This window comes from Lycorma delicatula, chromosome 2 (genome assembly GCF_047948215.1).
Source record: "Lycorma delicatula isolate Av1 chromosome 2, ASM4794821v1, whole genome shotgun sequence".
Lineage (NCBI taxonomy): Eukaryota > Metazoa > Arthropoda > Insecta > Hemiptera > Fulgoridae > Lycorma > Lycorma delicatula.
The window spans coordinates 165,891,117-165,907,146 of record NC_134456.1 but is presented as its reverse complement, the minus strand read 5'-3'; the positions used below and the strand labels follow the sequence as shown (position 1 = coordinate 165,907,146).

At 26.6% G+C, this 16,030-nt stretch overlaps 1 protein-coding gene across 2 annotated transcripts in view; it reads right to left on the bottom strand.

Annotated features, from left to right (window-relative positions):
- LOC142319400 (uncharacterized) overlaps positions 1–15,414 on the bottom strand; it is a 47,238-nt gene extending 31,824 nt beyond the window's left edge. The window contains exons 1-2 of one of the 2 annotated variants that reach the window (XM_075356641.1): positions 15,320–15,413; positions 2,753–2,818 (exon numbers count right to left, since the gene is read on the bottom strand). In XM_075356641.1, the coding sequence (XP_075212756.1) occupies positions 2,753–2,818; positions 15,320–15,340 (87 nt within the window). In that variant the 5' untranslated portion in view covers positions 15,341–15,413. Of the gene's footprint in view, positions 1–2,752; positions 2,819–15,319 lie in introns of both variants that reach the window. The other variant, XM_075356642.1, reaches the window with a different exon arrangement.
- Between the last annotated feature and the right edge of the window lie 616 nt (positions 15,415–16,030).

The following is a 16,030-nucleotide window of genomic DNA, read 5'->3' as shown; positions in this document are numbered from 1 at the left end:
GCCTACCAGTATTACATTTGGCATGACAGATCGGCCTGCCGGTTGGATCTTATCTTCTTACCTGCCTCAAGTTGCTGAAGTGGGGTAACCAGGTCTGACTATGTCATTCCTGGGCCCCACCCAGAAGCTGGGTCTTAGTCTTGTTACCCATGCCTCAAATGAAGACATCCCCGAAGGTGCATTCCACTGAGGCTCAGTCTTTTTCCACATGATTAAAATAAATCTACTGATGTAAAGCAGTTACAGAGACATTCTTCTATAATTACTTTTTTTTATTTAATCAATCAAATTGACTAAAGGAACACTAAAAATTAACTTTTTTTTAGACATTTAAAATGTTTTAGTTATTTAAATGGCTAAATCTAAGCTCATTAAAATTATAGGAACATTGATGGGAAAATTAAAAAAAAAATGTGAAGAGGGCCAATATTTAGTGAAAAAATGACCACAATTCACTTACTTAAGATTCATTTTAGCAAAAATTCCAAGCGAAAAAATACTATGGGATAACATTTTAAACAACTTATTTAAAGACAACCATTTAAAAACTTTGATCAAGAAAGTTTGGATTTCTTCAGTGCAGAGTCAAATTTATTCAAAAGTGTACTTAGATGTATCAGGTCTTGTAAATTTGTTTTGTGAGAATAAAATATAGTAATTCTGGAAGTAGGAGCTGAGCTGGTAATGCATGACTACCAGCTGGGAAAAATTTCTGCTGCTAGTATTTTATAAAATTATTGTAATATTCAAAATGTTCTTTTTCAAAGCCCAGGTAACTAACTGGTTTTGCAAATGGGAAAAAATAAAAATTTAATTAAAATTAGTGTACAGTTAAAAAAATTAATGTCCTATTTTTTCAATTTTTGATTCTATCATCTCTTTTCTGAAATGCTGTTTTAAAAAATGTTACATCTATGACATTAAATACAGTTACTAGAGAAGTATAAATTATTTATTTATTCATACTGGTAGCAATATGCTAACACCTGATTGTGGTAACCTTATTTATTTTTTGAAGAACTGAAATCTTAACAAAAAATGTAATTTTTTTTTGTAGGATCCAAATCCAGAACATTTTGAATAAAAATAGGGGACAATAGTTAAGCAGAAATTAGATAAATTTCTATACTTAATTGTGCTTATATATATATATATATATATATATATATATATATATATATATATATATATATATATATCTTGTGGACAGATAAAAAACATTATGTAATAAAACAAAGAAAATGTGAAAAGTAAAGGTAAACTGTACCTTATTCTTTAAATCCTTTAACTTGTCAAATATAAATCATGTTCATAAATAATCACTTCATTGTGATTTTATTGTGAGAATTGAATGAAATGTCCTAAAAATTAAAATTAACATCATTCACAATGAATCTTCTTCACAAAAATAATTAATGAAAAACATTAGCTTATCTCCAAATTTTCCTATTTTAGGTTTTGGTTTAAACTGTACTAAAATTCAAGATTATTGATTAAATCCCAGTTATCTATAATCAACTATTCTGACTAAGGAATATATTCAACAATTTTAAGTTTGATGAGTTGCAGTCTTTATATAAGAGTATGTATATTTACATTCTATTAAATAAACTACCTCAATTTTTGTAAACCACCTTAACTTCTTAACTTTTTATATCTTATTTCAATATTCTGTACTAGGTGGTTTATTTGATTTTAATGTAATTTAACAGAGTAAATGGATAATATGAATCTTAAAAAACTTAATCTCTTATATATATATATATATATATTCACATACAAAATATTAGTGTTTGTATATATAATATACATGCATCATAAAAATATATGTATTTATTTTCCTTAATACACAGCTGCTAGCAAAATTAAATGAATTATGTAATATTTATTATCTAAACTTTTTATAAATGAAAGCTTAAAAATATTTTAATTTATAGGTCAGTTTAAAAATAAATGAATTCTATTAGTAGTAAAAAAAAAAAAACACAAAATAAATAAAAACTTCTGTTATATTAGAAGATAATATATTATCATACAAATTTATAGAAAAAAAACTGATAAGTTATTAAATCATTTTTAATGGATAACAATTGGTCAATCAAAATAATTGAGCAATGTGTAATACAGTTTTATATTATTGTCTACTGGTTCTTTTTTATATTTAAAAAAATATCTGATGTGGTCACCACATAACTTCCTTGTACACCTACTAAATTACATATACACATATTTTTAAAATGAAAATTACATATAATTTTATTTCATTAATTACTTCTGATATTTTTCTTTTTTTATTGCTGTTATTGAATTATTATTTATTGTAAATTTTTTAAATTATTTATTGTACATTTTTTTACAGACAGAGATTAATAATTATTAATAAATCTACATATTTAAATTTAAAAAAAAATGGTTAAAAAAAATTAGAGATAAAATCACATTTGAACTGATGTGCCTTCCCTTTGTAAGATCCAAATATTTCATTAATTAGTATTTTTTTTGGCTGTAACTCTGGAACCAATGTAAATTATTACCACTTATGATAAATCATTGAAAAGCTCTCAATTACTGCAGTTAAGAAAAAGTAAAAAATCCAAATTTTTGGATTTTGGGGTTTTTGGACACTTTTGATTCATTCGATTGCAATCAAAAGGGGAGGTACACAACTAGATGCTACAACAGTCCTAAATCCAATATTTCAACATCCTGCGGCTAATCATTTTTGAGTTATGAGTGATAAATACGTACGTACAGACATCATGCCGAAACTAGTCAAAATGGATTCAGGGATGGTCAAAACGGATATTTCCGTTGAAATCTGGAAACCAAAATTTTTTGCGATCACAATACTTCCTTTACTTTGTACAAGAAAGTAAAAGTTAAATGAGTTGGAACATAGAAAAAAAAAACAAAAAAAAACAGAATATTACATTTGCTAAAGATGGAGAATAAATTAAAAAAAAAAAATTCTAAAAATATTCATTCATAGGTTAAGGTTTAATTCGATTTTCTCTAAATTTAACATCCCGTCTAATAAAAGAAAAATAACGTAAAAATCTTCAAAAAGCTTTTCTTTGTTTAAGGTCCGGAGTTTATAATTTTGGAAAATTGTAGACTTTTTTAATAGGCCTATTTAATATGATATACAAAATATCAAAAAATTTAAAAAAGCTATATTAAAACTGAAGGGAGATAGAACAAAAAGACAAAAAAATAGATATATTTATAATTCAATTTTAAGAGCTGGTGGTTGATTATTTTGAAAAGAGGTTTTTTGATCTATTTATACAATTTAGGTATACACTCGTAAAATCTGCCAAAGAAAAGGTTTTTCTAAAATGTCTCTAAATAAGATCGAAATTGGTTTTTTCGCGATATCCCCAATCCCCTAAAAGAATTTTGAGAAAAAATTAACATGATTAATACCCAACATTTAGAATTTCTTGAGCCAAAATTTGGAGAAAATCGGTCGGTCAATCTGAGATATAAGGCCAAAAGCGTGCGACACAAATTCCTACATACGTTCGTATATACATTCATACATAAATATGTTTTTTTTTGTGTAGATGAACTTGATGGACTCTAAAACGTAAGATTTGAAATACCAGTTACTCTATTTTTGATACGATCATCATACTTTTCCTTTCAATATAGCTATTCTAGCTACATTCGCCGAGAAAGTAATACATACAGAAGAGAGTAAGTCAAAAAGTAAAGTGAAATTTAAAAAAACCGTTTACTTTTATTTCCACTTAAAAAAATTATGCTTATTTTTCAATATAATCCTCTCTGCTTCTATGCACTTCAGTCTATTTTTCAACAAGCATTTAATTTCCTTTTTGGACCATATTAGAATTGTACGACCGATAATCCAGCAGTTCAAACTGAAATCTTGAAGGAAAAATTTGTTATTATGGTTGTATGAGGACAATCGTTACCATGAAACAAAATCAAACATTTTAAAACTTTATACACCTTTCGGACCTGTTTTTTGCCTTCAGCGAAATAACTTTCAAGCTGATGGCCTAATTTTCAGTTACGCAAAAATTCTTATATTTTTAATCAATCAGTACGTTCAAGGATTTTTGTTCCACTAAAATAACTTTTCATATCGTTAAAACTAATATGGATAGATGACCCTTTTTCAGTTAACAATTTTGTATTAGAGTATGTGTTTGTAGTTTGTTTCTTTGAAAATGATTACAATTATTTAAACATATATATGTTTGTGTGTGTGTGTGTGTGTGTGTGTGTGTGTATCAACATATTTATATAGCCCACGACACTTCCGCTCTTTAAACTGAAAGTGTGATGTGTTTTACAGTAAAAGTTTTTTATTGAAATTGTTTTTTATTAAATTCCATTTCCTTAAATGTTGTTGTTGATTTAAGAATACATTCAACAAAAGATTTCAATGGATATAAATTAAAACAAAACAAATATTCATGAACTCCTGTATAAAAAATTTTGTGAAGTCTCTATTATAGAAAATTTTGTGAAGAATTTATTTCCCAAAGAGGGGACGTTTACATCGCCTCTTTTGGAAAGAGATCTTTTTATGATTTACTCACTGAAAATGTATTTTTTGAAAAAAAGTTAATTCATTGCATATATTAGAAAGTTATGCTTGTAAACATGAAATGGATTTTCATGTTCGAACTCACGAATTTCCTTATGAAAGACTGAGAGCGAGAGTAAAAGAAGATCTTAAAGTGGTATGTTAGTAAAATATATCATGAGATAAGGATTAAAGAATAGAAACTTTAAAAAAAAGCAACATTATTTACAATATTTTTTAGACTTTTGTTCGAGAGTTCCCTTTCGGGTAGCGGAAGAAAACTGATACTCAAAGATTGTTTTTCAGATTGTCATTGTAAACGACCGAAAAAAAGATGTTATGTAAATTGCATATATTAAAATAAGTAGGGGCACATATTTAAATACAGTATATTGTATAATGTGGTAGCCAATTTAATCAGTCGTCGATAAATTACAAACTCAACTCTCCGAATACATTACCCGTACTTATATAAATCGGATGTCTTCTCTGTCTCTCCCTCGCATTAAGTTTATGTAAGGGAAATTTTATTAAACTAATAAAAGACTTTTACAAATTGATTACCCTTACTAGTGTTTCAGACAATTTGACTTGAATTTTTTTATTAAGACTTTATCAGAATAAAAACAAGAGATAAATATTAAAAATTAAAAAAACACGACTGCCAAAAAATACTGGTGACAAACATTGCTCTTTAATAGGATATAATATATAGGATATATATATATATATAGGATATAATTGCTCTTTAATATAGGATAATTAAAGAGCGTATTGGTGACAGTTTTGTATATAGTTTAATTTTTTTTCAGTTTTTTAAATTTATTTAAACATACACATACACGCGCGCGCACATATATAATTTTATAGAGTATGACACTCCCGCAGTTTAATATAGGATAATTTCTATTCAGAGCGCCCTCGACTGCATTTAATTTTTTTTTTAATTTTGGCCTCGAAGGCCAACATTTTCTTATCGATCTAAGACCAGGTGAGAACTTAATCATTAGACAACCTTAAATGCCTGCTATTTCTACAATGTGAAAATATATTTAAACAAATTAAAACTATCTGAAAAAAAAAATCTTGATATTTTTTCTTAAATGCTTATAAACAGTAAGTAAGAAGAAGTAATACCGAAAATAAGAGCAAGTAGAAACAACATGCTTACATGATCGAACCTACTGCCCTTCAAAAAATCATATTTAAAAAAAAATATATACATACATATTTATAGTCTATGACACTTCCGCTAACGTAAGGATTCCAATACAGGATCATAATTTAAATCGGTTCAGCCGTTGAGCTGCTACGGTGAAACAACAACCCTAAATACATTATACTCCTTTTTGAACAGTCGTGTAATAACTTTCAACCTTTATTACAGAGATGGAGGGTAATTTTTATACTTGAAAAAAATTATTTTTTTGCTTATAAGTATTGTAATTTTAGATACTTTAAAAATAAGTTTTTCTATGCCTTAAAAGATAATAACTTAGCACAAGATTAAACAAAAAGATTTACAATTTAAAAACAATTTAGTGTAGTTTTTAAAAATTATTTCTGCTTGGCTAGGATAATACAAATTAAGGGTATTAATCATTTTCATTTTATTACTGGGTAGTAGAATAAATTTTTAGTTTGTTAGGGAAACTAAGAAAACTTTAAACAAAAATGATGGGTACACTTTAATGGGTGAAATTAAATCGAATTTTGTGTTTGATGATTAACTGAGATGACGATTATTAATTTTTTATCGAGAGATTCATTGCAATTGATTAACTGTGTCCAATTTATGCATGGTCAAGATTAAAAAAAGAAATAGTTCAAAATAAAAACTTCTTAATATCAATAAAAAAATAAGACAAAATATGCTTACGTTTATTCTACTTATTTTCTTCAGATAAAATTATAATCTATTTTCCTCACTCCGTAATTATATAAAAGGACAAGTAGGGACTTTTTTAATTACATTTATCAACCAAATAACGGAGGTCGACAAGTTTTGGACAAATAATCTCATAATAATAATAATAATTGATCAGGTCATGTGAAAAGAAGCATGGAGTTTATCACAAAAATTGTCTTCAAATACTTTTCTCATTTTTAGATAACAGCTTAAAAATGTAAAAATAAAATTGCTCGCGCACACACACAATTAAATTGTTCGATATGTAAAATTATTGAATTTTTCTGTATTTTATTAATATCAACAATTAAAATAAAGAATGATAATTAATAAAAATCCTGTTTTGTTGAACATACTTTCAAATTACGACTATCCTACTGTTAAATACAAATTATTCAGACCTAAATGTCCGTTATATTTGAATTTAAAATAAATAATATTATAAGAAAATAGTAATATAATGACTTTTCCTTACTAAGTGGAGGCTGTTTATAGCGCTTCATTTCTCGTACCAAAAGGGGTACATTAATGAATTATTTAATTGTTTTATACAATATTATTTTAAGTTGTTCTTGTGTCTGTTATACAAAAAATCATCGGAAGTACCGACAGTATTGGCTAGATTGTTTTTGTTAACAATGATGTTCACTAATAGCCAGTCAATGTGATAAACTGAGTGAAAGTTTCACAAGTAGGGCTGAGTATACCCGCATTTCAGTAGGTTTTGTAAGCTAATATGCAACAGTGTTCGCTCTAGTGTTATTCAATAAAATGAAATACTGTTGGATTCCGCTTGGCAATATTGAAATGAAGATGATATTCAACTCTTCAAGTGTAACTTCATTCTATTCACCACTGGGTCAAGCTGTTGAGTGAACATCATTACTCTTCGAGAAAGCACCCACGACTAGTGTTTTTTGTTCTTCTGGTGATTTACATAATATGTCACAACCGCAAAAATGAGTAGGACAGAAAGTGTGAAATGATAAATTAATGAACCTCTTTCAGTAATGAAATATGGCATTGTGTACATCCCTTCAACTTACTTAGATATAGTAGATGTGTAATCGTATTCATATAGTAGATGTTCGTATTGATGTAGTAGATTGTATTTATCTTGTACATAGTAATTTTTTCTACGTTTTTTAAAAATCACTTTTGAAAAAATTCTCATTAGCTCACAAAATTTACAGCAGTTTCAGTTGATAAAAACCTTTTTGCCTGACTGCACCTGTTGAAGGGTTTTGTGTTTGTATAGTATGTTTGTTCGTTTGTATCTTTATGTTCCTGTCGAATACAGAATGAATAAATTATTTTCAAGAAATAGATGATAAACGATTAGTTGTTTTATCCCTTCTGCGTCTTATCAGTGACATTGATTTACAGCGATTAATAAAAAAATAGTGGTAGAAGGTAGGCTCCATTTTTCACAAGCTTAAAAACCAAATTCCATTTCGCCTACCAGCAATATACTGTTTTCTTGTACCCTTTTTATTTAAAGTTTATTATTCTTTAACTACTACTTAAATTTACAGAAAAATATGTTTATTATTATTATTTCAATAAGTGACCTCACAATCACTGACAATTGACGACTGAATGATAACAAAATTTCAAATACTTTGACGAGGCTACCACTGATAATGACTAAAATAACTAATGATTCATTTACATATTTCTTTAATAGAACATTAAATCTTTCAGAGTATATATAATTGTTTGAAAATTTTCTGCTACTTAAATTTGACAAAAAGTAAACATAATTATGTTGATACAACACAGATTATTTATGCGCAGTCTTGTTGTACTTCTGTTTATTAAAACTGTTTCTATTTCTCCAACAAGTCTTTGAAATCTTATGAAAATTACATCAAAATATTTAAAATAAGTCTACCTTAAACAATAGTAATATTATAATAACCAAATATTTTACTAGAAAAAATTATAGAAAAGACGTAGGAAAGTAAATAGTAAAATCTCTAGTCTTTATCTTTTTTGGCAAAATTTTCTATTAGTCGACACCAATTTGTTTTTCAAACTGACCAACCAGCCGTCTTTATATTTTTATTAATTTTTTTTCAGAAAATTATCAAAACCTTTTTAATCTAAAATATTTTTTATCATTTTTTAATTAAATTAGGGGTGCGGGAAGATAAAAAACTGATATTACTTACATGCACGGTAGCATAAAATTACCACTAAGAAAAAACCACCTAAAATAGCAGAGTGGATGGAATTTATAGGTAAATTGTATAGATTATAAATATTAGTCCAGAAAATTAAAAAAAAATTAATGAATATTCATTTATAATTTTTTTAAAAATACTTCTCTGAACAAAACACCAGAAAAAGTTATCAACAATTTGCAGCAATAAAAAGTTTATTTTATCGATGTTCAAAGTGATATCTCCTACACTTTTAGTACTGTCTTCTTTAATCCTTTCCCGAACATCATCCGTAATTGGAACTCACATAGACATGAAACATATTTTATTGATTTTATTTTAATCCGGTTTATAGATAAAACTTTGTGGACATATTACGACGGGCAGTTTTTTTAATACAGTACAATTTAAATAAATTACTCTTAAAAAATATATCTATCTTTAAATTATTATTATATTTTTATCATCATACTTTGAATGCACTTTACCAAATCTTATTCTATAGCCGCAAAATTATGCGGGAATCACCATACCGATGAGCAAATGAAGGGAAATGTGAGTCGAGTGTGATCTTGTATGAGAAAATTGCCATGAAGAATTTAATTGTCGTTGCTTTATGCTCCGAATAATAAATCACAAATAAGTAATTCATTTTATGTAAGTATTTATTAAACATTAAGTTTTTTAACATTGCAGATTACGTACTTACAAAAAATAAATATAATAGAGATGAAAAAAGATTTTAAGCGAAAAAAAATTATATCTGTTTAAATCATGAACATGAATTGTCCTCTGCCACAAATATCAATGTTCAAGAAAATATTCAAGGACTTAGGGAACAAATAGATAAACTAAGGTAGGATATATAAGAATTGAAAGTACCACTCCTTAGTTAATTGCGTTGGGGGTATACCAGACTAACGCATGAATTTCTCGTGTCATCTGGTGGTACTCACTTCGCACATTTAATGATCCGTGTAATGTATCATATTTTCCTTGATCATGTACGTTATGTGGCTTTGAGGAAAAGAGTTAAACTAACTCGCAGAATTGATTACGTGTTGGTGATAATATGGCCAAAACAGACAAATTATTCAAATTGTTTAATGCTGGTAGACTAATTCTAATCTATTTTTAATTAAAAAAATCTGACAACAAAGTTGAAATATTCTGGCATTGGTTATTTATTTTTATGTAGTGGAAAAAAATAAAATTAAAAATTTTAAAAAACCCACGACGTAAAAATCTTAAAAAACGTGAAATAATTAACTCTATTTTTACCTTATTAATAATCATCTGTGACATTGTGATATTGTTTTTAAGACTATAAAATTTAAGATTCTGATTAAACGTCGTGCGTGACTATGATGATAACTAAACCTTATCTATGCAGTCTACGGATCACTCACGACGATCAATCAAAATCTTAAATTTTATTGTCTCAAAAACACTATCACTATGTCACAGAAGATTATAAAGTAAAAATATAGTCACTTAATTATTTCACGTTTTTAAGGTTTTTTGGTCTTGGGATTTTAAAAATGTTTAATTTTATTTTTTATTTATTACTTTTTAAAGTTTAGTAGGCCTATGCCCAATAGTGGGACCTTTGTAGCTGATGATGATGAAATTTTAATATACTTGATCAATGCAAATTATTTAATAACCCACACGTATTTAATAACATATCTACTTCAGCGACCCCTGGTTTATAATCGTAAAACTAATCTAAGAACCTGTTCTGAGGTGATACTCATGTAATGCAAAAAACTGCATCTAAATCGGTTCAGTAGTTTTTGAGGAAAATGGTAACGGACATACACACAAACAAACACACCCACAACCTCTTACCCCAAACGAGTATATTGCCTCCGTTCCATCGTGGGTAAAAATAATTAAACATTAAAAAATTGCATAAGATTCCCTTTTTTGGGGCGGGGGTAATTTATGATTAAGTTTTATTGCAGAATTATCATTATATGTCTAAATAAACCAAAGAAAGTTTTAGAAACTCAAAAAAATCGGTATTTTTCATTTTTTCTGCTCCCTTACCTCCAAATTCACCTTCCAAGAATTTTTTCTTCGTTTATCACGCTAAATGGAAGAAACTAAAAAAAATCCATTAAAAAATGTACAACCAATAAAAAGTTACCTAAATTTCCTTTTTGGGGGTGGGGGATAATAATGATTTAATAATAATTTTTATTTAAAGTTTAAATAAACCGAAAAATGTTTTGAAAAATTAAAAAAAAATTATATTTTAAATCTTGATTGACTACCCATAATATTACCGCAGACTATTTATTTTTTGGGGTCGCTTGCACTGTCACTATGCTTTCGAGGACAAACAAAAATTCGATTAAAAATTTTCAATAAATAAAAAGATAGTTTTTTTTAATTTTTGGGGAAGGGGAATTTTGATGCAATTTTTTTTTAATAGAAGATAAGCATGCATGCATGCATGTACTGAGCTTAGTATAAAGTGGGATTATGTTTGTAAAATTTTGAGAAAATTTACTCCCGAAAAAAAATTTTACCAATAAATTGCCCCATACACACGAGTCTTTTTAAAATATTTAGTTAAAAGTTATTAAGTTTTAAATATGCACGAACATACGTACGAACATTACTCCATTTTTTTTGGGGGGGGGTCCCTAGATCGAGAAATGCAAAAAATTCATACACCATTTTTTGACTGATTACCATACTTTACTTCTTGCAGCATAGCTCTAGAGCTATGATGCCGGGAAAGTAAAAAAAACGTAATAATCTTCTACATCTCTCTAGATCTCCTTTAGACTTTGTACAGCGAATGTTTTTTTACTAAATGTCTTTGCATCACTTTGTTTTAATTTTATCTTTGTTTTGATATTTACCACTTTTTTGGGGATTTTAAGAGGTTTTTTAAATCTATTTTTACTGTGGAATCACTTTATAACCTCTATGTTTTCCTTTTTGACTTTTTACGCACCTGGCCAACATCTTTTACTATACTTTCATATATCTACTTTTTTAAATACAGTAACAGTATAAATTAATTTTAAATAAAAATATTTTTTAACGTATAAAAATTTGATTTTTTTTTGCCCAATACTTGTAAATCAGTATTGATTCGACTTGGTTTTTGTTTGCGAACGGTGGTATATCCTTGTAATTGTTGAGCAAACAATACATTTTTATGTATTCTCTAACTGTTTATTTGCTTTTTTTAACTTGATTTATGTGATAAAGTACATATATCGTGTAGAACGTTTTTTACTACCTGTGGAAGGAACACACACTTGTACTTACTTTCAAAAAGCAAGTACTTTCTCATGTAATAAGTAAAGAAAAAAGGGGGAAAATAGAAATTCTGTTCAATAATTATTACTCTTTTTTTCATCTTTTGCACATAACGAACACTCACAACTCAAATTTTTTATCAACTGCTAAGCTGTAATACGTGAATTAGGAATCTGTCGTTTTGTAGAAGTAAAGCGTTTGAGAGCTCATCCAATTGCTTTATGATTTTAATAAATATTAAAAAAATTATTAAAGATTTTGTGCTGCCCTCAGAGCATAACACTAATTAAAAAAAAAATTTCTTTTAAATACTTAGAAGGTTACGTTATTAGCTACTTTCAAACAATACAGACTTACTTTTTTTTTTACTACGACTTTCTTTACAATTGCGGATTTATTTCCTAGGAAATCAATATTCTGAAAATGTTAGTTTAAGAAGTGATAATAGAAAGGCAAATTAGACACTAATTTTATAACAAATTTTAAAGTTATCGATTTGGCAACGTATTCATCTACACTCCATATTACTGTCTTATGTAAACAATGAAAATATTGTGATAGTTGTATTACACAAAATTAACTGTTTGTTTAACACGTGATTTTAATCTTTAGTTTTTAAAAACAATAATATGTATAAATGTCTCGTCTAACCTTTATGCATTAATATATTTAAAAATTATTGTAATAACAACAAATAAAGTTATTGAACTCGTTAAAAGAATTTTATCATCTGTAGCAAATATAGGATACATAATCTCTAATAATATTTTCTAAAAATTTAATGCTCTCTTAACTGTTTGTTTTATTTTTTATCAAGAATATTTATATGGTACTTAAAAATAAATCAGTTCTAATAAAACATTATTTATTAATTTTTATACCATTTTATAAACGTTAGTCTCATTTTATATATATGTTTGCCCAGAAGTGATATCACTCCCAGCTTTACACGATAAGCATCTCAGCATTAATTCGCACTATTTGAACGGCGGCCACAAGATAGAACAAAACAGTTAGATCTATAGGTAGAGCCATTCCCACCAACCTGGACAAATACCGAGTATCCAAACTTCTAAAAGTTTCAACGTCCTTAACATTTATCCGAGTGAGTCTAGCGATACTGATCGGTACCGATCAATATCGCGGAGGAAAGAATGTAAGTTAAGGAAAAAGTATAAATAGTACTTTCATCCAGTACGAATGAAAAAAGTGAAGTTAATAGATTGAATTATTTCAAAACTTCAATCGATTCCGCATAGCAATAACTTTAAATTTTACAACATATTTTATAAAAGTGGGTATTTGATTCTACGTCTCGCATAAATATCTGTACAGAAATGTTAAAAAATATTTCCCTCTTTTTTTAATACACGTAATAATATGTTTATTTTCATTGCTGGTCCTATTTTTATTGTTTGTATATTTTGGCTTGGTCGGTACCTGTCTGTTCCAGATATTTACGTCATCAATTTCTCTGCAATGTCTAATTGACAACATTTGTTGTCGGGTTTTAATTAAAAATAATTCTGGTCTGGTTAAACGTTCAGTGTCTCATACTTGAATTTTAAATAAGGTTGTTAAATGATAAAGTAAAATTTATATTTTTTAGGCTAAATATAATCTAAATGAATTAAAGTAAAAATCATTGTTATTTCCGATTATAACTTTTTTAATGTATTTATGTTCGGTATCTAACATTTGTATGCAGTCTAGAATGAAACGACATAAGTCACTCATGAAAAAGTCATATTGAAAAATAATGCCAGACCTACAGATACATTGAAAATAGATTATAATAGAAAAAAAAACTAAGTATGAGATCATAATATGATACCGTACATGAATAGTCGTATTTTAGTTCTCATCGCTTCTGCGATATAATGGTTTATACTTCAGTAGTATGTTTTTAGTACAAATGAACAACAAATGATTATTTACAGATAAAATAAAATATATTTTTTAATTTAATTTTTTTTAACGAAACTTTATGATACAATTAAACTAATAATAAAGTAATAATAATAATAATAATAATAATAATAAAATAAATTAAAAAACAAAAAAAAATTTTAATTAAAAAGTTTTAAAATATCTAAACGGTATCTTAATTTTCAATAATTAAATTAAATATAGGTATTTAAAAGTATTGTTAAAAGAATAAAATAATAAAATAAAGTTAAGTGTTTAAAAATTCTGAGGTTTTCCTTGTTCTTTCAAAGATAGGATGAACAGCTAAAGTTTAAACTGGTCTTTTTGAAATTTATAAACAATTTGATCTGTAATAAAATGTCCATATAATTTAACAGAAATAATAGTGAAAATAAAATTTATATATATTAAAATAAATTTGAAGATATAATAAACAATAATTAAAATTGAATTTATTAAAAAATGATATTAAACTTATTTAATATTAGTTTAAAATAATAATAATTGAAAAAATATCAAATTTATACAAAAACAGAACTTTCTGATAGGGGAGAGCCCCCCCCCCCACTGCATATCATTGTAATGTTATATATAATCTTAAGCCAAAATCAGAGTTAACATTAAACAAACCAATTTCATTATTAAAATTCTGGTTCGAATTCTAGTCAGGCTGGGTATTATCAATTAATGACTGTAATTGAACGTAAGCCTGTTGTTGCTTAGAGAATAAGTAAATAAAATAAAAAATTAGTTAACTTGTTCAGAAATAATACTACCAAAAAAAACAACATAATTTAATTTTTTTTATTCCTGTGAAAATCAGTTAAATTCTTTAAAAATATGAGGGTTATAATACAAAAACTTTCTCAAGAAGCCAAAAACCCATTTAAAAATTACAGAGAAAATTTTAGTTAACATAGATACTATGAAATATTAAAATATAAATAGTCAGAAATCGTTAATCCTGTTTAAGAAACTAAAAAACCTCAGATGCATATCTTTAAGAGTATTGTAGTTTTGCGATTTTCTACATATATATAATAATTTCGAATATATTACAAAATATAGAATATTTTAATTTTTCTTTTACAGTAATTTTGATTTTATTATTCTGAGAAATTTTGTTTATACTCATTTACGAAGAAAATTTAAAATTATACAAACCTTTTAATTAGTTTTAAAAATTTTATAAAGCATAATTTAATTAAAAGTTTAAATATAAATTGTAGCAGCAAAATTCAATCGTGAAATAATTTAATTAAAAATATATTTGTAAACTAAATTACATATATTAACTGATTAAACATTTTTTGTCTAACGTAACCTTAAAAAATAATAATAATAATAAATGTATTTGTATATTTTTTTACAAAAAGATTATTTTTTTTTAAACAATGAGTAATTCCTACAATCTAATTAAAAAAAATTTTAATAATACAATTTAACGTTAATGATAACCTATCAATTGACACATACCACTGAAGAGGAGGCCGCCATGTGTTTGTTATAATTTGCAGATAATGTTCCGAAAAAAAACGAAAACAAATCGGCTATTATTACAAAACAATCGAGAGTTTGACTGGCACTTCTTACTTGATTTCATTCGTATATATTCAAATCTCTTTACTCGCAATACGCATGCGTGGTCCACCCTCTTGAGAGTTATCTGTGGGCGCCGAAGTGTCTCATAAATATGCCTATAATTATGGTACTAAAATATCAACACAGCAGTTTCCGCAACAAAACAGTCATAATTAATTGTTTTGGCGTTGCTAGGGAAGCAACGTCAAGATAGTAGGAAGGAAGCAAGTTACGAGTTACTTAAACTATCTTCATATATTTATAACATTATCATTTATTTAATAAAACTTCCTTAAAAAAAATTCAAGCAAAATTTTTATTGATGATTTAATAATTTGTAATTTTTTCTTAATTTGTATAATAAATATTCTTAATATTTTTTTTAAATACTTTTTTTTCTATATGGTCGATACTTAACTAAGGAAATTATAAATACTGGTGATAAAATTAATATTTTATTTTACGATATAAATATAAAAAAAATAAAACCTGGAAATTTGTGGCTGAAATTTCCCGACCAATATTTAGTTTTTATCAGTATCCTTCTCAGCAGTAAATTTGAGAACATTATTATTCTTAAACATTTATTTATGTATTCGCGTATTC